This window comes from Lipomyces arxii, assembly GCF_038497795.1.
Source record: "Lipomyces arxii strain Phaff 12-163 unplaced genomic scaffold V1512scaffold_1, whole genome shotgun sequence".
Lineage (NCBI taxonomy): Eukaryota > Fungi > Ascomycota > Lipomycetes > Lipomycetales > Lipomycetaceae > Lipomyces > Lipomyces arxii.
The window spans coordinates 202,176-225,259 of NW_027117700.1; the positions used below are offsets into that span (position 1 = coordinate 202,176).

Below are 23,084 nucleotides of genomic sequence, written 5' to 3' on the forward strand. Positions count from 1 at the left end.
TTTTTTTTACTGAAGCTTCTGCATTAGCTCTAACTGATAAATAAATTGGAGGACAACACATAAAATCCGGTATTGATGTCCAGACGAAATTTTCTGTATAAGTACCTGGTGTTTGCAGAAGGCAGAAGGCTGTATAAAGAAATAGGCTTAGGGTCTATGAAGTTATTACTTAAGGTTTCATTTAAAACATAACGTTAAAGTTTATTATTAGGCCCTCTAGAGGTATATATATATACGTATTGACTTTTGCAAAAAAAAATGTTTTTTTAAAATGAATATGTTGTTGATATTTCCAAATGTTTGCGTTTTTCTCATATTGGTTCAATAATTTTAAATAGACTTTAAACTTTCAAACCTTAATTTAACAGAAGGCTAGACTTATCTGATTAACTCAAACTCCGCCAATTTATTAAGACGGATCTGATAAAGTTTAAAAACAGTATGGTCGAGACTTTGTCTTATTGATTTGGCTCAGTTCTAGTAAGGCCACTCTAATGGACTGGCTACTCCAGTATCCAAAACTTAGAAATGGGCCGATGAGTTTGCCCGAGTACCTTTTTTTGACAAACATAGGAGTTCAGTCATGAAGATGCGTAAGTTTGAGTCATGAAAATGCGTAGAGCAGCTTACGCTGCCAATGAGCATCTTTTTTCAAGTATGGAATAGAGATTATGAAGAGTATACTAAGTTCGCAGTTTGCTTTTTTCTGTGCTTCGCTGACATATAATACAGCCCAGTCCAGACCGTGAGGCCCACCCTCCTAACCTGTCTCGATTTTTCGCCGCTATTCAGAGAATTGAATCTATGGTTAAAGACATATCTTAGTTGACGATTGGCATACTTAAGGCTAAGTCATGAAGGGCAACTGCCTCACTGCTGGCATATTTGTGTTGATACTCGGCATTGTTCCTGGAGCTACTGGTAGATATGCTCTCACACTTTCATCCGTTACTAAGTCAATTCCAGTAGTTGTGACTGATGCAATTTTGAGTCCAAGCCGAACGGTCTCAGAGCTCGCATCTACCATGGCATGGGAAAATCTAGATAAGCCAGGAGTCTCGTATAATAAGGTTGCCACACTCCAGGTCCCCGTAACAAGTACGCAATTTATTGATTCCCTACCCACAGCGGAGGCCGCAGACCTAGTGTTTGTGCAACAACAAGCGTCTGTCCAGAGAGGCACGGGGTCCCGACTGCCTGCCCGAAGGCATACTCCTTTGTATACACCTCAAAATAACACTGAACTGCTAATTGGGGAAACGTACCTCATCACATGGGACTCAACATGGTTTGAGCGTGAAATGGGTGGAGTCACCTATGTGATGATTCGAGGTCAAAGACTTCCAATTGACGACGAAGATGTTAGCACTACAATTTTTGTAACGGAAAATATCGAGGCAAAGCAAGGCTTTTGGTATCTGAAGATTGACGAATCGTATGCGCGAAATCTCACGGAAGGATATCTTACTTTGGACATCACGGCTAGCATAGGGAACAGCGCAAATGTCAGAGGTGGTGTTGACAATGAGTATGGCCTGACTCTTCGAGTAGTTAATTCTACGTCAAATGCTACCCCGTCAAATGGGAGGAGACCTTTGGACCTTATTGTGTCTCAAGCTGTCAGCACTAACGATGGATCAAGGTTAACCAAATCAGACAAACTAGTTATTGGCATCGTTATCCCTGTTGTATGCCTCTTTGTGACTGGGGTTTTGGTGTATATGATACTTCTCCGAAAAATGGGTTCCAACGTAAGAGGAATATTTGGTGCACGTGGCTATGGTATAAGATCGTCTTATTCCCAGCGCACGAGGCGTTCAAAGTCTACTCATGTTGAACTTGCAAATGTCTCCCACTCTTGATGCTGAAAAGTATTGCATGCTTTCTTCTTTGTTGTGGGATAGTCGAATTTCGAATCAGATTACAGGATCCGTTTATTATTTTGGTGTACTATTTGACAAGCTCCGAGAACAAGTATTGTCAGCACATGCTAGGCGACAGTACTCCTGACTCTTTAAAACATGAATTTAAAACGACTAAATACCTCTTATTTTATTTTGATTTCTTTTTTTGTGTAACGCTTGAGATGAACTGGTCTGTTAACATTTGAAAATACAACAATACTAGTTACTACTTATATCGTGCTTTGGGCCCTTCTGTTCCACAAAATTCATGTTTCAATCGCGCCGCATAGTCAAACTTTAAAAGTTGTTCCGATAAGATGCACTTCAACCATCAAATAATAGCAACTGCTTTAACCAATATTTAAGGTCAATTGCAGTTCAAAATTAAACATTCAGTATGACGTCCTATCCAATTTTTAAACCGGTGTTTCATCTTTACATCAATGCTGAAAACAGCGAACTTGTGAGCTCATATGAGTCTGGTAGACCGGGAAAGAGAAGTAAGCTGTTTTGAGATGAAATTGTATGTATACTTATTGCATTGCAGTTTTTGTGCAAATTCACGAGGGATACTGTGAATCGACTGATGACCATTATCCTTTTAACATAAAGATTACCTCTGGTACTAATTGGCTGTTCTTGACGCCTGACAACGTTCTAACGCTGGACGTCCGTCTCCGCGCCGAGACTGAAGACGGCCATGGTGTCTATATACACTACGAAGGATACACAAAGCCTACTCCTGCCATGAACGCTATATTTGATGGCTCTGGATCACACATGGAGTTTGGTGAAACCGAATTTTTTATTAAACCTGTCATTGAAACAGATGCTCCAAAGGAGGGTTGGGTCAACAACAAGTACCTAATCGGAAAAGGTAGATTTGTGAGAAATGAGAAGGGTGTTATGGGTGCAGAGTACTACATCTCACTGTGCCAATAAGCGCCAGACATCAACCTTAAAAACTAAACGGTTTGGTGAATCATTAAGTACAACAAATGTCATTATTTTATATCAAGGGAGACGAATAGCCTCTTGTCCGTAAGTCATAACATTGTAAACAGTTTGTGACATCTCGAGTCTTCACAGGGGTCAAAATAAGGTATTTAAGTTGACGTCGTTGGAACTCAAAAGGCTTGTCGCGTGCCGAGGTGAAGAATTAAATTTTATACACCACTCAGAATATGGTGATTCTGGTTGGACTATAGTGCCTACTGTATGGAGTACATCAAGTCAAGCAAAGTTATGGGATATTTTACACCGCATTTGCCGCAATATCCGGGACCGTTCGCTGTTGGGTCGGTGGATATTGAGATACCAGCACCTTGGCCATGCGACTACCCAGAAATAGATTCGTCAGTGAAGACGTTACAGTTCAGAATATTCTATCCTGCAAAAATTGTGGATACTGCAAATAAATCTCATCCCTATTGGTTTCCAGAAGATAGAAAGGAGTATATAAAAAGTGCGTTTTTGTAACAGTTTGTTTCTTAACCGGTTTAAACTGATATTGCGTGGGTTATGTTAAATTTTTGGGACGATCATCCTTGCTGGCCAATTTACTCTCTCGGGTACCTTTTGTTCCAAATGTGGTTCTACCGTGTATATCCAATGCTCCTCTTCTTGATCCCCACCCCTCAGATCACAAATGGCCCGTAATAGTGTTCTCCCACGGCCTTGGGGGAACTCGCAACGCATATTCACAATTTTGCGGTTCCATGGCTTCGCACGGAAATATCGTAGTGGCACCTGAACATAGAGATCACTCGGCCCCAGTTTCGTTTGTTCGTGATTTTTCGGCTGCTGGAACGCCTAGTAAAGAAGTGCCTTACCGACGGATGATAGAAGTCAACGAAGAAGCACGAATCCTTAGGACATATCAGGTTGTTCAGCGAGTGCGCGAAATTAAATCGATTGCTAAAGTGCTGCTAGAGCAAAAGCTTGATTTAATACCTGCCGATGAAACGGTGCATGTCGACTTTGATTACGCAAAAGTGAATACTGATCTCGACAAGATCATTTATTCGGGGCATAGTTTTGGTGCCGCAACGGCTGTAGCAGTTGTGAAAGGCGCTCATCATTTCTTGGAGTTTTTGTATCAGACGGAGACAGATGCCCAGAAAAGTAACTCGACGGGTGAAGAAGTGGTACCAACCACCATCAAATTGGCAGTTCCTGTTGATAAGACTGACGAATTTATGCGTCCATGGAAATCACCTGCGCTAGTTCTTTTAGACCCCTGGTGTATTCCCATTTACGAGACAATGGCTATTCCTTTGAATATCCCAGCTATCGCAATTATGTCTCAAGCATTCTATGTTTGGAAAGCTAACATGGACTTGGTTTATCAACTGCTCACTAATTCTGCCTGTGCCGAAAACACACCTGCGCCGCCGAAAGTACATTTATTTCTAACAAAACCTTCCACTCATCATTCACAAAGTGACTTTGCATTGCTGTTTCCAAATCTCACCAAGTATGCATTTAAACTTCCGGAGTGTACATATGAGACTCAAGTTGCAGTGATGTCTATGAACGTCAATGGATGCGTAGAGTTTTTGCGCGATCAGGGGTTCACTTTGTTTGATGTTAACGAAGATAGCGAAGGCGTGACACGAACAATATCAAGAGAGAGAGATTCAAAAGACCCAAAACTATCAGTGTCTAAGGGTGATCTAGTTGCAGATGGCAAAGTCCAAGGCTGGTCGCGCCTTGATGTTGAAAATGGCATAACTGTTGTTGATATTTTGGAACGGGACATATAAAAGATTGGAATGCATATTGTACATACGAAAAGGGACTGTAATCTATATGTCTATTTATATATTTGCAGTTCGTCTACAAAGCTGTATCAATTGAGTTCTGTTCATTATTTACGTATGGCATTGTGATCGATCTTTGTTACGTTCTGAGAACCTGCGCTGTAGACCATTCTGGAGTTGTTGTCCACAGCAATGCCACCATACCTGCAGCATGTGGCGTTGCCATGCTGGTCCCGCTGAACACTCGACTCCCATGTGTCGCGCCGCTTATAAGTTACGCAGATCGAATGCCCATTCCAGAAGCAAACAGATCAATACATGGCCCAATGTTGCTGTAGTCAGTGCTGACGTCCGCGTTGTCAGTCGCACCAACAACTAGTAGTGATGATGAATGAGCGAGCACAGGATTAACATTTTCAGATTCAACTTGTCACGCGTCTGTACCGTCGTTACCTGCAGACGTGACAAACGCAATCCCACTGTCTAGAGGAGCTAGTACGACGGCAACTTTGGATTGTGATATAGCCCCACCGGCAGAATATTTAACAAATGTTCTAGCACCCAAAACTGTATTTTCGCTCTAAAATTACCCATTCAACAGTTTTGATAGAGGCAGACATAGATTCAACGCTTTACCCGTTAAACATTTTAACTGCCATAATATTGGGTTTTTTGGTTGGCCGCCCGTACATCTTTCCTGCAATCACTCCTGCAACGCGTGTCCCGTGCCGATTATCATCAACATTCAGGTCAGCATCAGTAAAATTACTATCTCAAGTCGTACAGCTAAGTCTAAATTCAAAATGATTCACACTGACTCCAATTTCAGGTATATAAACCGTCGTGTTTGAGCCTGCTCTTGAATCGTACCGATACGTATGTTTAGATGCCCAAGACGTTGAATCTGAACTTTTTGATATTCTTTAAATTTCCCATAGAGCATTGAGCTGGGCATCTGCATAAAATAAAAGATCAAGGAAATCTAGCTCTACACATAAACCATGTGGAGATTTTGCTATTTTCTCTGCCATAGATGAATGATCCAATATATCCTCAAAAGTTTCTATGTGCCAGGTTGAAGCTGTGACTAATGCGTCCCTCGTTCGACCACTCAACTACAGTTTTAAATGGCCGTGCTGTAAAGTCTGTCTTCTTATCCAGCTATTGTGTACACCTTCATCATATCTGATATTTCAGCCTTTAAAAGAACAATGTATCTGTTTGTATCGGCTTCCGCAGTTACAAACACTGGCAGCGAACTAAGAGCTATACTTAGAATACGCACGTGAGCTACAAGTAAACTAATTTGCTGTGTCCTCATTGCTCAGTAGCTGCTTATTGGTCATAAAAAAAGAATTCTAGGATGAATACCACACTGATGCATTTCGCTATACGCGTTAATCCGCCGCACACGGCTTAAATCGAAACAAACAAATGACAAAATTAAGGGCTTAGTATCATTAGAACAACTCATTTTTTTTAGGAGTATCATCTCCAATATGCAGAGACAGCATACATTTTGTGCATTCATGCAGGTTTTGGAATGAACCAAAAACAATTTATATAATGTATAAGCAAACTAAAATTTACTGAAACTCTTTTGAAAATGCCTTCAATTTTAATAAATTCCAGGCCATTAATTTGCGGCTCACCCCTCAACGAATTGCGAAAGCTGTGTGCAAAAACACTCATCTCGTTTTCACTTTTAGTTTCGAACTCACCAAACTGCTGTTTCACATCTACATATGTTGAGAATTTCTATTAAACTGGCTTGTCAATTACGTTCACTGTGCTCCCATGGTACTTTGAGATCATCTAAAAGTTGCTCAATCGGTAGACAGTTAGTGCGAAATGCTTCAACAGGTCCAAGCACAAATGGATCACCCCGTCCAAATCCAAAAAGACCAGGTCGTCCACCAAAAAGAGATTATTTGCAATTATTTTTAAGTAGGTTTGGAGTTCTTGTCACGCTCCAACAGCAGCACATATTAATTTAATCAAGTTGTTACAGCTTCGGCTACTGGCGGAATCCTTGTGAGCCAGCTTACATCATGGGATCTTACCAAGAGAGCAACAGCAGTACTCGCTGATAAAGGCCTGAATCAAAGTACTTGTCCTCTTGAGAATACTCAGCCGCCGACATACGCGAATGCTTCTGAAACTGCTAAAGCTTATGCGGAAATTAAAGCATTGCTGGGATTCAATGACACTTCTGCTAGCATTGACGAGATTGCCTCACATGCAGATTCGTCTTGGATTTCTCATCATGCAGAGCCAGGTCAAAAACCTGGTTTAGTTGTTTTCCCTCGAACGACTGAAGAGGTTTCGGGTATAATGAAAATTTGTCATAAATATCGAGTTCCGGTGGTTCCGTTTTCAGGAGGGACTTCGCTTGAGGGCCACTTTATTCAGACTCGCAATGGCATTACAATTGATTTCAGAAATATGAATGCTATTGTGCAGCTACATGGTGACGACCTCGACGTTGTTGTACAGCCCGCAGTTAGATGGGAAGATCTAAACGTCTATCTTCAACCGCACGGTTTGTTCTTCCCACCTGATCCTGGCCCAGGTGCTGAAATCGGAGGAATGATTGGCACAGGTTGTTCCGGTACGAACGCAGCTCGATATGGTACTATGCGAGAATGGGTTTTGTCTTTGACTGTTGTTCTGGCTGATGGCACCATTGTCAAAACAAGACAGAGACCTCGAAAGTCATCTGCTGGTTATAATCTCACAAACTTGATCATAGGAAGTGAAGGAACTTTGGGCTTGGTTACTGAAGCTGTTTTGAAATTAGCTGTACTACCTCAAACTACAAGCGTGGCCGTGGCAACGTTTTCGACCGTGAAGGAAGCGACCAAAGCAGTTGAAGAAATAGTACGAACAGCTGTTCCCGTCGGCGCAGTAGAGCTTCTTGACAAGGAAATGATGGCTTGCATTAACCAGGCAGGTGAGACGACGAGATCATGGCGTGAAGAGCCTACTTTGTTTTTTAAGTTTGGCGGAACAAAAAACGGAGTCAAGGAACAAATAAAAGAAACACGGAATATTACCAAGAAGTACGGAAGTCGTAGCTTTGAATTTGCGACGTCAAAAGACGAGCAAGAAGAGTTATGGGAAGCGCGAAAAGAAGCTCTTTGGTCGACTCTCGCCTTAGGCGGCGAGGATTATACTTGCTGGACGACAGATGTTGCAGTTCCTGTTTCTCGTCTGTCAGAAATTGTGAGTGAAACCAGAGATGACATGGATCAGTCTGGGATAGTCGGCACTATTGTCGGACATGTTGGTGATGGCAACTTCCATGCGTTCATTTTGTACAACGACACCAACAAACAGATTGCTGAGGGCATTGTTCATAGACTGGTTGAACGAGCGATCTCCATGGAAGGAACATGCACTGGTGAGCACGGAGTAGGCATGGTCAAGCGACCATATCTAGAAACCGAGCTTGGTGCTGCTACTATCGATATGATGCGTAAAATCAAGCTGTCTTTGGATCCGTTGAAACTACTCAACGCTGACAAGGTAAGATATATTTCTACTAGCATTGTGATAGACTGACAAGGTTATAGGTTATCAACATCGATCCTAGTACAAAGTTAAACAAATTGGATATTGTAGAAGCAGACAAACTTGATGTTAAGAAATAGATAAATTGTTTATCTTGTGATAAATCTTTTATCTCTGAATATTCTGTTATTGACATCATGTGCAACTTTTCCTGTAGCACAGGCTTTTTTTGTTCTGCATGCATGCTCTTGCTAATCTAGATTCTTTTTTTGTGGTTTGTTGGTTGCACCACGTACCCTTCTACAGCAAATGCATTATTAGGATTAGAACTATCAACACTAGATATGAAGCGCTTTGTGCTTTCTAAGCTCCGTTCTGAAATTTTCATATTCAAACTTGACTCTTTGAAGTTCTCCTTTTTGGCTTCTTCGATCTTTTCACGAAGGGTCTCTGTTGGTTGATCTGTGTTGTTCGTGGCAGTATCTTTTTGTATATCCTGATCTTTGTCTTGCATAGTCAAATTAGGCAAAGACATGAGAACATCTTTCATCTCTGAATGTGTGAGATCGACCTCGCCAATGGCAGCTTTGCTGTTTTCCTCTGATTTTACTAGCAAATCATCGAGTAGTGATATCGAGTTCTCCCATTGAGCTGTCCCATTTCTGAGATATGCTATATCTGGTCTTGCCCATAGAGCTTCATCAGAAAGCTGTGCTTTGTAAATTATCGAAGCCTGGAAGTGCAGCTTTGAACAGTAGCTGTTGAGATATGACGAGGAATTGCCGGGTACTTTTGATGCAGAAGGCTCGTAATTGATTTGCGGTGATTCCTTGCCAAACACCTCAAAAAAAATTTAAAAAAATGCTTATAAAGATCTAATTTACTTACCTTGCGAGTCGGTGACTTGTCACATAACGGATATCCACATATATGAAGGACATTTCTCTCAGCTACAATATCGTTATAGTACTCTGGAGTCAAAAACCTAGACTAAAAAAGTTTGTATCATGTCCAAGTATCAATATGTACAAAATAGATCCACATACAGCATATTTTAAAAATGTCGCGTCTACAGTGTCTGTCATAAATATGGTTAACCGTAACACCAAGGTATTTGCATTTTTAGGAGAAAGCATTCCCGGTTGAACATATTGTCGAAGTATCTGATTAGAAAACCTAATTAAAGGCACCTGTGCCTCATGGTCATTCATAGTTGCACAATCAGCAACAAGTCGCCTGACAAAAACTCAGTCACAATAATAACGTATGCTTTTCTGATTCTCACCAACTTCGAGAAATATATTTAGAGCCGCACAATCATCTCTCCCAACACCAAAAGTTAATGTGTGATTAGGGCATACCTGTAATAATGTGTACGCACTTTTTAACGATTTATGCTTTCAAAGTTCTTTCGAAATATCTTTCGCTTTATTGCCAGTTCTCCTTTGAACTTTAGCGAACTTCATCGAGCAGCATTTGCCAATAATGATTGTTCCAGTTCGATGCTTTTCGTGCGGAAAGGTAAGAAGAGATTTAGATAAATTTAATCAAAGAATAGTCTAATCTTTAATCTTAGGTTGTTGGAGACAAGTGGGAAACTTATTTGGAATACCTGCAACAAGATATCACTGAAGGGTGAGAACAGACGGTTAAAAATGAGAAGACATGTGCTGATGATGCTATAGTGAGGCTTTAGATAAGCTTGGATTAAAGCGATATTGTTGCAGACGAATGATCGTGAGTTGAAAAATGACTTTAAATGTTGACTAAATCAGCTACTAACTATCACTAAGCTCACTCATGTTGACCTTATTGAAAAGCTTCTTCGCTATAACCCCTTTGAGAAGAAAGAGACTTTTTGAATGGTGAATGATTTACAGTTAGGGTTATATTATTCTTATTGGCGTAATCATTTTATTTGGGATAGCATTCATGTTTGTACATTAGAATCATTATAAGTTCTACATTTAATCCAGTTCACTATGCACAGTAAAATATATTAGGAATATCAACGCCTAGCCAAAATATCTAAACCAGAGTGTCAAACAATTGTCTCATGTCCTGCTAACTTCTTAAAGAGTCTTTCACCACTCGTACTCTCCACTGCCTTTTCCAAACAAATAATCCTTGCCGTTAACATTAACTATCCCATCTTTCAAAACACACTTCCATTTATTTTTAGTTCTCGTTACCTTATCATACAAACACAGCATGATCATGCCTGACTCATCCCCGTCATCATCATCTTGTGAGTTAAGTTCATCGTCTGGGTCGTCTAAATCAGAATTGATTGCGTCTGAATTGTTGCCGTTATTATTATGCCTCCTACCAGCCCCGCCGGTACCGCCTCCCACGTTCGCAATATCATCGTCATCGTCTTCTTCAGAATCGTCATCATCCGACGAATCCAAAGTACCGTCAGCCTGAGATAGCGTGAATTCATACTTTTTGCTAGATTTATTCTTCTTTACTGAAATCACCATATTCCTAGTCATATTGCTTGCACTAGAATGTACTTGACAACGGTTTCGTAGTATATTTAGCTCCAACAGCCGATCAACGTCTTCTTTGGTAAATTCACTGTCATCTGATACACCGTCAACTTGAGCAATTCTGCCACCCCCAGGTAAAATCAAACCGCCACCAGAACCATTAGGACCATCAGAGTCTGCATTTGATTCGTCAAGACCAGCTCGCTTCATAACACCTTTGATACTCGCATCTGCAATAGCCGCTGGAACCTTTTCTTCTCTAGCGAATTCCTGAATATGCTGAGCAGCCCTCATAGCTGCCATGGCCGGATTTGAAAATGCCTGAGGAGTAGCTGTCATACCAGCGCCATAGAGAGGAGGAGAAGGGTATTCATACTTTACTCCACCGTCTAATCCCAAATCAGATTCTACAGTCGGTTCTGGATCCCATGGAAATGTCGCCACCTTTAGGTTACTGAGTTTTGTTTGCCATAAGAGTTGGAGTTCTCGCAAAGTTGTTTCGTCTATACCAGCATCTTCAAAATCAATTCGAGATGAGTTGATAACGTCGTCAATGATGTCTCTGTAAGCGTTTCCCTATGAGTTGATTTTAGTATGATTTACAATCTCAATTCTCAAGACAGTAGTTATAAAACATTCAGAAATAAATATAACTGTGCCTAGATCCAGCATAAAATCACTTACAACTATACTATTAGACATTTTTAATAATAGATCAATAGCGTTTTTTTGAGACTGGGTACCACAACTGCTTATATAGGGGATACGGTAGAACATTAGAAGGCAATAGTAGAGAGACGGAGCCCCATAGAGTATCACGTGCCTGAATTGACACCTTGCTTTTGAATTCGATTACACCGCGTCGACTGACTAATCTTGAGCAGTGAATTGGGATTTTGGCTGATTTTGTTCAGTTAAGCAGTGGCTGTTTTAAATAGTCACTACAATTTTTAATATTTGTCTAAAAGGCCTGGATTAAGAACTGGTTACATGCAATGGCTGCTGCCACACTCAGGCGCCAGGCTAGTAGAACTGCTACTTATTGTCAGACAATTCGGGTTTGATTTGGCGATGCAATTGCTAATACTATGATTTAGGTACTTTGATGTTATTGGTGTTAGTGTGTAGTTTGGCTACTAGTATATCTGCAGATACAGAGCTAGCAACATATTCAACTATAGATGCAGATAAAGATGAGTCAATATCAACTCTCATTTCCTTACCTACTGCTGGCGTAAATGCCCCTAACGATGAGAGATCTAGGAAATGTAAGAATAAATTTTAAAGACTTTTGTGGTTTATACTGATATGTGCATTTATTAGATCAATTGAATGTCGATGAAGCACTGGAGCTACTGAGAGCAAGAAGTAGTATTCCAGCAAGTCAGGTTTCTACTGAATCGTTGAGTCTGAATCCCAGTTCGCCGAAGTTCTCTAGGCTGTTTGGCTTTATTGGGAAGTTTTTTTTGCTAAGTTCAGTGGAGTCTGAAGAAGTTTACGCGGAGCATAGCTCATCATCACGGCCACCTGAAAGTCAAAGTACTGAAACAGTGCTTGATTTCAGTACTACGCAGTCAGCTGCGGCAGAGAGTACGCCAGAAATTGATCTATCCTCAACTATCAAATCACAGGGCTCACACAGCGACCCACTGCTTACCCTTGAAGATGCAGCTGCGCATGGAAATGCAGATGCGATGTATTTACTGGCAGAAATGAACTTTTATGGCAATTTTACCACCACAAAAAATTACACGCGAGCAACCATATACTATAAGCAACTTTCAGATGCCACAGGGAACGCAACAGCCCAAAGTATGCTTGGATTTATATATGCTACTGGTATGTTTGATGATATTCCACGTGATCAAGCAAGAGCTTTGATGTACCATACTTTTGCTGCTTATGGCGGCGATACGCGTTCAGAAATGACTCTAGCTTTTCGGTATCATTCAGGCATAGGTACACTGCGAAATTGTGAAAAGGCAGTTTTTTTCTACAAAAGAGTGGCAGACAAGGCAATGAAATACTGGAGAAATGGTCCTGCAGGTGGACGCACGTTAGATAGGCATACATGGAAACTGGCGGATGACAATGGAGGACTGTTTGGAGAGGGAGCTAGTGAGAGCAGCTCGGGTCCAAACTCGAAGAAGCGATACAGTCCTGCTTCAGACTCTGCTTCTTTGGATGACGTCTTGGAGTATTTGAGATACAAGGCTGAAAAGTCAGATATTGCTGCACAATATTCATTGGCTCGACTGTATTACGACGGCACTAGAAGTTTGCCTCGAAACTATAAAAAAGCTTTGCGGTATTTTAAAGTGATTGCACGACAATACTGGTCAAATGATGCCACGCCGATTTCGGGCGCGCCAAAGTCTCCGACAAATTACGGTGTGAAGGCAGCTGGATATTTAGGCAGAATGTATCTGCGAGGAGAAGGTACTCCAATAGACCATGCCAAGGCACTCCAATGGTATCGTCTGGGGATGGAACAGAATGATGCAGCTTCACTAAATGGGTTTGGCTACATGCATTTGAAGGGCCTTGGCTTGCCCAAAAATACAGCGAAAGCGGCGGAGTATTTTCGAACAGCTGCGGAACTTGACTTTGGACCTGCACAGGTGAACATAGGAAAACTCTTTTTGGAACAGGGTGATGTAACTGTTGCAATCCACTATTTCGATTTAGCTGCTAGACATGGCCATATAGAAGCTTATTATTATCTTGCGGAAACTCATCATCAAGCTTTAGGTCGAGAGCGATCATGTGGGATGGCTACGGTGTACTATAAAATTGTTGCTGAGAAGGTTGAAGAGCTGCAGTGTCCTTTAGCTTGGGCGCATTGTTTATATGAGCAAGGTGACTATGAAAACGCATTAATTGGATTCATGATGGCTGCTGAGCAGGGCTATGAAAGCGGGCAGGCAAACGTCGCATATTTACTGGATCAAGATAAATCAGCTATTGATCTTGCAAAGCCATTTAAAAAACTTATAGACTTCGTCTATGAAGTCTCGCAAGAAGAGCTCCAGGAGGAAGCTAGAATGGAGAGGCTGGATAAGTTTCTTGACGAAGTTGCATTAATTTATTGGACAAGAGCATCCAAACAGTCAAATGTAGATGCCACTGTGAAAATGGGAGATTACTATTTAAAAGGGATTGGCTGTGAGCATGACAATGAGAAGGCAGCTGCTTGTTACCAAGTAGCAGCTGAGTACCAGCAGAGCGCACTGGCGCTATGGAACTTGGGATGGATGCATGAAAATGGTCTCGGCGTTGAACAAGATTTTCATCTTGCGAAGCGCTTTTACGATTTGGCATTAACTACAAATATAGAGGCATATTTACCAGTCACACTCTCTCTTTACAAGTTGCGTCTGCGCGCTTTTTGGAATTCAATCACCGGCGGCAGTGTCAACGGAATAAGAGTTGACGAGGGAGACATCAAGGCAGTCGAAAGCAAGAAGTGGTCGTTTACGGAGTCTTGGAAACGCTGGTTCGAAAGTCTAGAAAACGATGACTACGATAACTATGATCGAAACGGAGACGCTGATGGCGCTGATGTAGTTGATGAAGACGAACCCGATGAAGGAGGTGGCAACTACCAGTTGTAATTCTGCTGTCTTGTGAATAACTTGTCGATAGTACAAGGTTGTATTATATGTGCTTTCCATAGCATACCGAAAAGAACAGACTTTTAGAGTTTTTTATTGGAGCTGGGTGAAATTTGTCGTAGTAATAAGGTTCAGTTAAAAAAGTCAGTACGTGCCGGAAGCGGCTCGAGTGTTGTGCAGATCTTCAGATTCAATTGTTCATTCATGAGCTCCTATTACTATACTTACTGTTCTTAAAATGCGAATAGATTAGTATGCGATAGAATGTGGGATATCCCACAATCCCGTAAATTAGAAAGTCATGGCAGTCGTTCCAGTTATTATTTAATCTCGTGGTGATAAAGTATTGGCAAAACATTGGCATTTTTGCGGGGAGCTTGGGAGCGTTGAAACATGAATACAGCTCTATAATGAAGTTTGGTGATTTCTGTGAGAGTATAGCGACGTGAAGAGGGCTGTCACATGTTCTGTAACTTCAAACTGTGTATTTCCTGGCTTGTCTAAAAAGCTGGAATATCCCACAGAATTGTTTTGCCTCGCTATACCTGCTGTGAAGATACCCCTCTAAGTGCTACTCTTCTTTTAATATACTATTTGTTAAGCTGTACTATGTTAGGTCATGAATCCCGCAAGTTTATCCAATATAAATTGCTGGTCTTTACCACTTTTGAATATCAAGACCTTCACTAGTGAAAAATTATTCAAAGCAATGGCAGGGCAAACCGAATTGGCCGCATCGTCTGTGATAGAAAAGACAGAGCTTGAGCAAATTGAGTATGGCAAGGAAGGGAAAGCAGCAAGAGATTATTCTGGTGTCGCTGCCAAAACAAGTCCAGAAGAGATAGCTCTAGTCAGAAAGCTTGATTGGATTATCATTCCTGTCTTGTGGGTTTTATACTTCTGTAACTTCATGGTATTATCTGATTTGAGAAATATGTATAGTACTTACTGACCGTATAGGACCGCAACGCCATTACGAATGGACGTCTTAATACCTTGGTGGAAGATCTTAGTCTCAAAGGCAGTGAATACAACACAGCAATTTCTGTTCTTTTTGCAGGTTATCTTTTTGGTCAAATCCCGTCTAACATGATCCTCACTCGCGTCCGACCATCTTGGTACATGGCAGGGTTTGCCATGGTTTGGTCTGTGATTTCGGGACTCATGGCCCTTGTGCATGATTATAAATCACTTGTCGCAATACGATTTGTTCTAGGTTTGGTTGAAGCTCCTGTAAGATGCTGGGTATTTGTGTGAGAAATTTGAATTAAACAAAATGCAGTTTTATCCTGGTGCTTTATATCTTCTTTCTATATTTTACACGAAAAAAGAAATTGGGTTGAGAATTGCACTGTTTTATACCGGAAATATTATGGCTAATGCGGTCTGTGGTCTTTTTGCCGCTGCCATTTTTGCAACGCTCGACGGCGCATATGGCATCGCAGGATGGAGATGGTAAGATAGCACTTGGCTTGCTTCCATAGCTAATGATAAGGTTGTTTATCATTACTGGCGTCGTATCGTTTGGATGCGGATTCATCAGCTTGTTCTTCCTACCAAATACTCCTATGACCACGTGGTGGTTGAATGAAGACGAGAAGCTTCTCGCGCACGCACGGGTTCTTAGAGACACAACAGAAGAGAGTGGAACAGTCTCAATGTGGCGAGGACTGAAACAAGCTGTGATGGACTATCGTACCTGGCTTTTTTGCTTTAATATGAACATGCATGTTTCCGGAGACAGTTTCAAAAATTTCTTTCCGAGTGTGGTCCGAACTTTGAATTTCAATACCACAGTCACATTGGCCCTAACTTGCCCCCCTTTCATCGTCTCAATGTTTGGGAGTGCGATATTGTCCTGGTCATCTGGAAAGAGGAATGAACGGACCTGGCACATTGTGATTGCTACAGTCTTTGTGATTGCGGGCTTTGTGATGGCTGCTGCGACGACTAACGTTCCAGTCCGGTATATCGGTATGGTTATTTTTGTTTCTTTTAGCTCTGGAGTGAATGACATTACTCTTGGCTGGGCTGCTTCAACATTAGGTCAGACTCCGGAAAAGAAAGCGGTAGCCATGGCGATGGTAAACATGCTCAGCAATCTTGCGTCAGTCTATACGCCATATCTATGGCCCAGTTCTGATGCACCGAAATACGTCATGGGAATGAGCTCTTGCGCTGGATTTTCTGTGATGGTCATTCTTTCTACGTTTGCAATTACGTGGGCTTTGAAGCGAGACAACCAAAGAATTCGCCAGACGGCTCCAGAGACTGTAGTCCTTTACGCGTATTAAGCGTGCTTCAGAGTTGAATATTTATAAGGATAGCAAGCAATGCAAATCGAATACGATTCTTTTTAGTAATAATCAATCTGTCATACAGCTTTAATAGTCTAATTTTGTATAAGCAAACTATATAATTAACCTAACCCTATATAAAGGTTATATAGGGAAAAAATATCGACGCCGGCAGGACTCGAACCTGCGCTCCCAGAGGGAAAGAGATTTCTAATCTCTCGCCTTAACCGCTCGGCCACAGCGCCCTACACATTTGCTCTGCAATTTAATGCTATATCAATCTGCTGTACGGTATCACGTAATTAAAGCATATTGCTTTTTTGTTTTTGCCTTTAAAGTGTATATGGCAAAAACGCGTTTGTGTATACCATTCCAAACCTTCCAAAAATCATCGAGATGATTGAACAAGTTCAAACTTAGCGCAGTTGCTTTATAAACAGAGCAATTCAAGCTTACAGTATTGGGAAAAGTTGGCTGTATTATATCAAAGTACATTGCATTTAATTGCGTCGAGTTTTTTCTGATTGTATACAATAGCGGGTAAAGCTATAGCTAAGATAAAGATGAGTGTAAAAGGCGTTCCGGGCAACAAGTTAAAGTACTTGAAGATGCGAAAGCCATATAAGGAGATTGGATCTAATGAATGCATTGTTTTTATGACTGAACTTTTTAATTGCTGGGCTGGTGCGGGCTTGAACTCGCCACAATGCAAGGAAATGGAAATGAAAATGAAGGAATGCTATGACACAAAGGTATGATGTCTATTCAGTAGTTCTTGAGCGTTATTTGTTAACTGCTTATATAGAAAAACCCAATGGTCGTCAGAACTGCTTTTAACTATCATGCGAAGAGATTGTTCCCAAAACTTTCTAGAAGACCACACGATTAAAAATTACCCAAAAGTCACGGTTTGGCGTTTTTGAATTTTTTGTACATAATAAGATCTATAGAAATGCACATATGAATCAATATACTGTCATTTATAAATACAGGTGATTTTTTTAAAATAAGTGATAAAAGAACTACACCCTAAAACGCCATAATCCTAAAGAACTCCAAATGCATACCCAGCGTCCACTTTTCTGTCTCTTCCTATTTAGACGAGCACGTCGTCTTGTAATGTCTTCTCATCCCATGGCAATGATCCTTCATATATGTTACCATTGGAACTGCAATACGTCAACAGTCCATATAGCTCTGGACACTAGGTTTTATAAGATAATGAGTCGTATAAATTTTAGGCTCAACTTACACTGTCGAGGTATGGTGCATGTCTTCTAAATGGATTTCGAACGACACGTTTGCTGATCAGCAGGGGTTGCACGCACCCGTATGGATCTGCCAGAAAAGGCAATACGGCATTCTCGCGTTCTTGTTGTAAAGGGGGTTCACCAGGTGGATTTATTCCCACAAACTTAAAGCTGAACACTGTGTTAGCTGTAGGGCGCATATGATCACGTATCAACTTTAGCTGTACTTACGAGTTACGCGGAAACCGTATTGCTGCTCGGTGAAGCTTCTCAAAACGCTTTCCTTTAAAGCTGTGACTGACGACTGTAATTTTTCGCGGATATGAACCAGTAAATTCATGGAATCTTGGTTGTCAGTACTCTCAAACGCAAGTCGATAGCAGCCAAACTTGCCTGCATATTGAGAACAGTAAATTTTCGTAGCTGTCACGAGCATACTCCTCTGTTGTCATGCGCAGCGGTAAATTCGAAGTTTCTGGAAATGTTGGGCGAGCCATGGCTAAATTCTGCGTTACATATATTAGCAGTTTTCAGTGTGTCAATCTCATATACTGACCCAGTAACTTTGGCCTTCACTTATTGGCCCGGTCTTTGCATCTGTTTGACCACTGTTTCATTATTAGCAACAGCACCGCTTGACTTGAGTGAGAGCATTACCCCGAAAAAACCATAACAGCGTCTTCATCCAACATGGCAAGCTGAGCGCCAACTTCAATGTGCTTAATAAAAGTTTCTTGCTGGCCAGCTTGAAAATCTTTCAAATTCCTGTAGTAGTCAGCATAGGTGCAAATTAATAATAGGTTGTACATGCCATTCAGAGGGAGACTCGCCGGCATGCACATTAGGCGGGCCGCCCTTCCAGATTGCATGGGCAGCGACAAGAATTAAATGAGTAGCCCCCGGTGCTGTAGTATCTGGCACAAGAGAAAAATCAGCAATTTTTGATTTATCATCTTCACGGATATTCGGCGCACAAGGCCGATTGGTAGCAATGATAGCATCAGTAGCAAAACTGGACAGTAGTAAACCCGATAGACTGACGAGCACTATTGCACCCACAATCACCAATACTCGCTGATGCGTCACTGTAGGTCGGAATATCGCTGGCATTCTTTTTATTTCTATTGACGATAAAAACCTCACCTTCAGTTCAAATGTACGTCTAATTTGGAGATTTCGATCGCAACTGAGTTGTTTAAAGAACTGTCCCTGAATTTAGTAGACATTGCATCCGGTTAGGGTAATTTTAAACCTTATTTGAAGATTATTTTGTTATTCTAAGTAAACAACTGTCTGTAAGAGTTTATACGCTCTAAGTCTTCATTTATAGTTAATTAATTCGTATTATTGAATGAGATACTCCTTTTCTTTCAAAATTCAAACACCTAAGTACAATACAAAACAAAAATAAACGCCAGTTTCTCTAATTGTAACTATACCATTACTCTATTCCCTTTCGGTACTGATAGATTCCAAGCCCTTTTACCCTCCATTAGTGACAATAAAAGCAAATTCAGTTGAGTCCTGTACAAACAACAATAACGAGAACAATACATTGTCAGTATCCGCGAAATGCTAACGAAATACTCACGATAGTGACCGGCTATGATCACTGTTATCGTTTCTCGGTCCATCGGAAATTGAATGCCTCGCTGATAGATTATCCAACGGTTCGTCTTCTTCTTGTATCGCGTCTTCATATATTGGAAGCCTAGCACCACCGAGATAAGCTAGATCGATCGTACTAGGTGCATCTGACGAGTATGGAGGCGGTGGGGGTGATGATTGCGTTCGAAACAGCTCATTGCCCAAAATATTCCTAATAGAATAACTGTGTTGCATCGTCTCCCTTGGCTGTGCTAAGCGCCAGTGGTCTCTCGAAAAGTCTGGTCTGCTTTGTACTACCCGCTCGACGTCTTCCCGTAAAGCTTGAGTCCGCCTGTCATGCGTCAGCCGAGCGCGTTGAAGCCTCCTTCTTTTACGAATATGTCTATACACAAAGTATGCCACAACCCCCAGAAGTATGAAAAATATAAAATACAAATTGCTCGCTTTGTTTGGCCGTAAAAACCCTTCTATATTTGACACGAAAGTTGGGGCAACTGAGGTTGCATTTGATGGTGTAGATGAATTTGTAACTGTGTAGTTTCTCGAAGTTGATACGTTTGTATATCCTATTGTCATATTTGATGTTAAATTAGGAAGCAGATCATTTGCAGCAAACGCCGAGTCCGAAAGCCATAAAACTCCAAAAGCCATCAGATTGAGACTGCTCAGGCCACTGGCCAATTTTCTATTCCGCGATGCCAAATACATCAACTCATCGCGCTGACATTCAAGAAGAGACGCGGCCTCTATACTAAAGCTTGTAGCATTAACGTCTCTGACCGTGTTCATAGTCTCTCCTATTGTACTATTAGCTCGTTCTGCAATGTATAAGATTTGTTTTGACAAAATCTGGCAACGGATTGCCAAAATATGCCAGATATTGTATTTGATCTCTGACGTTAAGCTTTAGCGAAGTCATTAATAAGGTTTTATTATAAGGGTTTTGTGTGGTAGTTAATTTTTAGGTTTGTCACGGTAGCCCCGGCGTACGTTTGGACTTTACCGAGGCTGCGAGACCGCCGCATTGACGTTCGATGATTCCTTTAAAATCAACCCCACATCCCCCGCGTGAAACAAAATAGTGCAGTAGTGGATACTCGGCCAAAGCCATGGCAGATTACGCTAAGTTTTCGAATTTTAAAGTATCAGCACCTGCTGAATACGTGCTTCATGTTGAGATCAACCGGCCAAAAAAAATGAACGCGTTTAATCAAATGTATAAAGCACAGACTTATGATGATTCTTGCTAACAATGATAAAGGACCTGGAGTCAGCTACGTCAAATATTTGAGCAAGTTTCATTAGATTCAAACTTTCGCGTTGTTTTGCTGTCAGGAGTTGGTGATCATTTTACATCCGGCTTGGAATTATCTCCAAAGTTTGCCGACGAGATTGGGCTAGACGGAACTGAAAGAGGCAGATTTAAACTAAGAACACATATTAGAGACTTTCAGGTATTGTGCTTACTTTAGTCTTTGTAATACATGGCTGACTTATGTTGTAGGATGCTATTTCGTCCATCGAAAAATGTTCCAAGCGTATGTGCTTTACGGGTCGCAGATTAGCAACATACTGATAAAAATAGCTGTTGTTGGAATTGCGCACGGTTTATGCTACGGACTTGCAGTTGATATTTTATGCGCAACTGATATCCGCATTTGCACGGCTGACGTACGATTTTCTGTTAAAGAAGTAGATATTGGATTGGCGGCTGATATTGGAACCTTGCAACGTCTGCCGAAAATCGTCAGATCAATGTCTTGGGTCAAAGAAGTTGTGTACACTTCGCGCGAGTTCGGCGCATCTGAAGCTGAGATACAGGGTCTTGTCTCTCGCGTGGTTGAATCTCGTACGAGTAAGATTCAAGCAATCGAGGTTGCCTTAGATTTGGCGAAAACGATTGCCAAAAAGTCACCGGTAGGTGTGCAAGGGTCCAAGTATATTGTGAACTACAGCGAAGGTCGAACCATCCAAGATGGACTTGACTTTACGGCTGCGTGGAACGCTTTTGCAATTGGCACAGACATGGTAGATGCGGTCAAGGCTAAAATAAACAAAAAGCCAGTCAAATTCTCAAAGCTATAGGCGTAGTTATATTAATCATTATGTCTTGGAAAGGAAACTCGTAATCTTTTTGCTGCTTCTTTCATCGTTTCGTAATTTTGCTGATGCCTTATCATTTCTTTTATTTGCTACGCCACTTTCCTCATCGTTTCGTGAATTTGGGGGTAGCTTATCCTCTCCCTTTTCTGTGAATCCGGTTGTTTTGTTTTCAGGTTCAGGCCTCTCCGACTTTGGATTCTGCTCAGTTTTTGATTCTGTGTTGAAATATAGAATTTTTTCTTCAAAGCTTGTAGAGTCAGCAGTCAAATCCTCAGCAGAAGTTTCAGTTTTGATTGTCGTGGCCAAACTTCTCTTTTTGCCCTGCGAATGGTTATTGCCGTCCTCGTCGGGAGACACATATGAAGCCTTTCTCTTTAGTTTCGAACTGCTATCAAAAAATCTGGAAATGCTAGTTTTGGGATCAACAATTTGCTGTCCTGATCGCGGTCCAGAGAGGTAAATTTCAGCTTTAGAGGAATCCACTAAGTGTTCAATACTATCATCTATATTGTGCAATCGTAGTTTTTCTAAAGAACACTTGGGATCCAACCAGTTGTTAAAATCGGATTCTCCTGGGAACATCATTAGAGGCATTCGGTCATGTAGAAACTTCAGCGAACTTGTCGCCGAGGTGGTCACAACTGCAAACGAGTGAAATGGTATTCGCTTGCCGCTTCCGTTCGTGGATGGCGAGTCAAAATATAAAACGGAGTACAATCCTGCTAAGTACATTAATGCTGAGGTATTTTTTGGTCGTACGTAGTATGGTGTTTTTGTCTTTGGTGAACGAAGAGTGTTTGTATTTGGCGCCATCTCTGGCGAGAGCCATTCATAGTATCCGTTAACCGGTACAATACACCGTCGATGTTGATACGAAGAGTACCACATTTTTGAATTCAAATTGTCGCTTCGTGCGTTGAACAAAACAGGCCCTGACTTATCGATAGAACGCGACCACGGTGGGGCATACGCCCATCGCATTAAACGCCCATGTAAAGTGCTATTATACTCTTCACGAAAAATAACCGGCCGAGTCGTAGTGGGCATCACATTGTTCCTACATCTTTAAGAACAAACATAGATTAGAAGGCGACCAAACAAACTTACGACGGCTTATAATCTGTATTCCCATCCGACATGAAATCATCAATCTGCATTCCATCAGCTTGAACCTGGTTGCGGAGCATCTCGAGCCTCTAATAATATTAATCACGGCTTTCTATACTGTACGTTTTCTACTTGCCATGCTCATTGAGTAGCGCCCGCACATCTTGCACGCTGCAGACTGCTTCGAAGTATAACGAGATTTGATATCTGATCTACTAATCTTAGTTTAAACCCTAACCTTTGAGAAAGTGAGGCACTCATTCAACAAGGCAATTTTCCGCTCTTGAATTTCTTTGCCGATATACTAGCAGCCTGTAATCATGTTATATCAACCCAGTAGTTTGAACGTTATTTCCGCCTGTTGGCGAGTCTCCCGTCAAAGTCTTCGCAAACTATCTCCAGCGATCTCACCACTAAGCGCCTCATTGAGGGTT

General features: G+C 41.4%; 14 protein-coding genes and 1 non-coding gene across 15 annotated transcripts; 9 read left to right on the plus strand and 6 right to left on the minus strand.

The window, feature by feature from the left end:
- Nucleotides 1–854: 854 nt before the first annotated feature.
- On the plus strand, nt 855–1,862 carry V1512DRAFT_250415 (uncharacterized protein; the record flags this gene model as incomplete). Its single annotated transcript, XM_066914658.1, has 1 exon — nt 855–1,862. The coding sequence occupies one exon, from the start codon at nt 855–857 to the stop codon at nt 1,860–1,862; it is 1,008 nt and encodes a 335-aa protein (XP_066773984.1).
- A 367-nt stretch (nt 1,863–2,229) lies between these two features.
- On the plus strand, nt 2,230–2,927 carry V1512DRAFT_255846 (uncharacterized protein). Its single transcript, XM_066914873.1, has 2 exons — nt 2,230–2,404; nt 2,452–2,927. Exons 1-2 carry the CDS (start codon nt 2,302–2,304, stop codon nt 2,844–2,846), a joined length of 498 nt encoding a protein of 165 aa, XP_066773985.1. The 5' UTR covers nt 2,230–2,301; the 3' UTR covers nt 2,847–2,927.
- Nucleotides 2,928–4,819, plus strand: V1512DRAFT_255847 (platelet-activating factor acetylhydrolase). Its single transcript, XM_066914874.1, has 2 exons — nt 2,928–3,369; nt 3,423–4,819. Exons 1-2 carry the CDS (start codon nt 3,123–3,125, stop codon nt 4,667–4,669), a joined length of 1,494 nt encoding a protein of 497 aa, XP_066773986.1. The 5' UTR covers nt 2,928–3,122; the 3' UTR covers nt 4,670–4,819.
- Nucleotides 4,820–6,304: 1,485 nt separating this feature from the next.
- On the plus strand, nt 6,305–8,377 carry V1512DRAFT_3581 (uncharacterized protein). Its single transcript, XM_066918355.1, has 3 exons — nt 6,305–6,613; nt 6,678–8,194; nt 8,242–8,377. The coding sequence occupies exons 1-3, from the start codon at nt 6,412–6,414 to the stop codon at nt 8,317–8,319; spliced, it is 1,797 nt and encodes a 598-aa protein (XP_066773987.1). The 5' UTR covers nt 6,305–6,411; the 3' UTR covers nt 8,320–8,377.
- On the minus strand, nt 8,161–9,448 carry V1512DRAFT_255852 (Rtr1/RPAP2 family-domain-containing protein). The gene is made up of 3 exons (XM_066914875.1): nt 9,226–9,448; nt 9,068–9,169; nt 8,161–9,020 (listed from the first exon to the last, which is right to left on the minus strand). Exons 1-3 carry the CDS (start codon nt 9,388–9,390, stop codon nt 8,436–8,438), a joined length of 852 nt encoding a protein of 283 aa, XP_066773988.1. The 5' UTR covers nt 9,391–9,448; the 3' UTR covers nt 8,161–8,435.
- Nucleotides 9,372–10,174, plus strand: V1512DRAFT_255854 (DNA-directed RNA polymerase, subunit N/Rpb10). Its single transcript, XM_066914876.1, has 4 exons — nt 9,372–9,700; nt 9,756–9,814; nt 9,865–9,916; nt 9,973–10,174. The coding sequence occupies exons 1-4, from the start codon at nt 9,665–9,667 to the stop codon at nt 10,039–10,041; spliced, it is 216 nt and encodes a 71-aa protein (XP_066773989.1). The 5' UTR covers nt 9,372–9,664; the 3' UTR covers nt 10,042–10,174.
- Nucleotides 10,156–11,432, minus strand: V1512DRAFT_255857 (transcription factor IIA, alpha/beta subunit-domain-containing protein). The gene is made up of 2 exons (XM_066914877.1): nt 11,356–11,432; nt 10,156–11,247 (listed from the first exon to the last, which is right to left on the minus strand). The coding sequence occupies exons 1-2, from the start codon at nt 11,371–11,373 to the stop codon at nt 10,264–10,266; spliced, it is 1,002 nt and encodes a 333-aa protein (XP_066773990.1). The 5' UTR covers nt 11,374–11,432; the 3' UTR covers nt 10,156–10,263.
- A 60-nt stretch (nt 11,433–11,492) lies between these two features.
- Nucleotides 11,493–14,466, plus strand: V1512DRAFT_255858 (uncharacterized protein). The gene is made up of 3 exons (XM_066914878.1): nt 11,493–11,715; nt 11,769–11,939; nt 11,995–14,466. Exons 1-3 carry the CDS (start codon nt 11,667–11,669, stop codon nt 14,283–14,285), a joined length of 2,511 nt encoding a protein of 836 aa, XP_066773991.1. The 5' UTR covers nt 11,493–11,666; the 3' UTR covers nt 14,286–14,466.
- Nucleotides 14,467–14,994: 528 nt separating this feature from the next.
- V1512DRAFT_200484 (major facilitator superfamily domain-containing protein) lies at nt 14,995–16,579 on the plus strand (the record flags this gene model as incomplete). Its single annotated transcript, XM_066913194.1, has 4 exons — nt 14,995–15,198; nt 15,246–15,518; nt 15,568–15,740; nt 15,781–16,579. 4 exons carry the CDS (start codon nt 14,995–14,997, stop codon nt 16,577–16,579), a joined length of 1,449 nt encoding a protein of 482 aa, XP_066773992.1.
- Nucleotides 16,580–16,745: 166 nt separating this feature from the next.
- Nucleotides 16,746–16,827, minus strand: V1512DRAFT_t7. Its single transcript has one exon. It is a non-coding gene; the product is annotated as a tRNA-Ser (tRNA).
- Nucleotides 16,828–16,914: 87 nt separating this feature from the next.
- Nucleotides 16,915–17,592, plus strand: V1512DRAFT_273114 (mitochondrial 37S ribosomal protein mS37). The gene is made up of 3 exons (XM_066917714.1): nt 16,915–17,071; nt 17,120–17,334; nt 17,388–17,592. Exons 2-3 carry the CDS (start codon nt 17,146–17,148, stop codon nt 17,469–17,471), a joined length of 273 nt encoding a protein of 90 aa, XP_066773993.1. The 5' UTR covers nt 16,915–17,071; nt 17,120–17,145; the 3' UTR covers nt 17,472–17,592.
- On the minus strand, nt 17,542–19,012 carry V1512DRAFT_255866 (uncharacterized protein). Its single transcript, XM_066914879.1, has 7 exons — nt 18,644–19,012; nt 18,490–18,597; nt 18,389–18,440; nt 18,226–18,338; nt 18,064–18,177; nt 17,835–18,003; nt 17,542–17,786 (listed from the first exon to the last, which is right to left on the minus strand). Exons 1-7 carry the CDS (start codon nt 18,940–18,942, stop codon nt 17,679–17,681), a joined length of 963 nt encoding a protein of 320 aa, XP_066773994.1. The 5' UTR covers nt 18,943–19,012; the 3' UTR covers nt 17,542–17,678.
- Nucleotides 19,013–19,155: 143 nt separating this feature from the next.
- On the minus strand, nt 19,156–20,324 carry V1512DRAFT_255869 (uncharacterized protein). Its single transcript, XM_066914880.1, has one exon. The coding sequence runs from the start codon at nt 20,227–20,229 to the stop codon at nt 19,420–19,422; it is 810 nt and encodes a 269-aa protein (XP_066773995.1). The 5' UTR covers nt 20,230–20,324; the 3' UTR covers nt 19,156–19,419.
- Nucleotides 20,325–20,450: 126 nt separating this feature from the next.
- On the plus strand, nt 20,451–21,733 carry V1512DRAFT_255870 (ClpP/crotonase-like domain-containing protein). Its single transcript, XM_066914881.1, has 4 exons — nt 20,451–20,656; nt 20,702–20,894; nt 20,945–20,978; nt 21,026–21,733. The coding sequence occupies exons 1-4, from the start codon at nt 20,550–20,552 to the stop codon at nt 21,523–21,525; spliced, it is 834 nt and encodes a 277-aa protein (XP_066773996.1). The 5' UTR covers nt 20,451–20,549; the 3' UTR covers nt 21,526–21,733.
- Nucleotides 21,148–23,025, minus strand: V1512DRAFT_255871 (uncharacterized protein). Its single transcript, XM_066914882.1, has 4 exons — nt 22,908–23,025; nt 22,787–22,862; nt 22,651–22,739; nt 21,148–22,600 (listed from the first exon to the last, which is right to left on the minus strand). Exons 2-4 carry the CDS (start codon nt 22,811–22,813, stop codon nt 21,544–21,546), a joined length of 1,173 nt encoding a protein of 390 aa, XP_066773997.1. The 5' UTR covers nt 22,814–22,862; nt 22,908–23,025; the 3' UTR covers nt 21,148–21,543.
- Nucleotides 23,026–23,084: the final 59 nt, after the last annotated feature.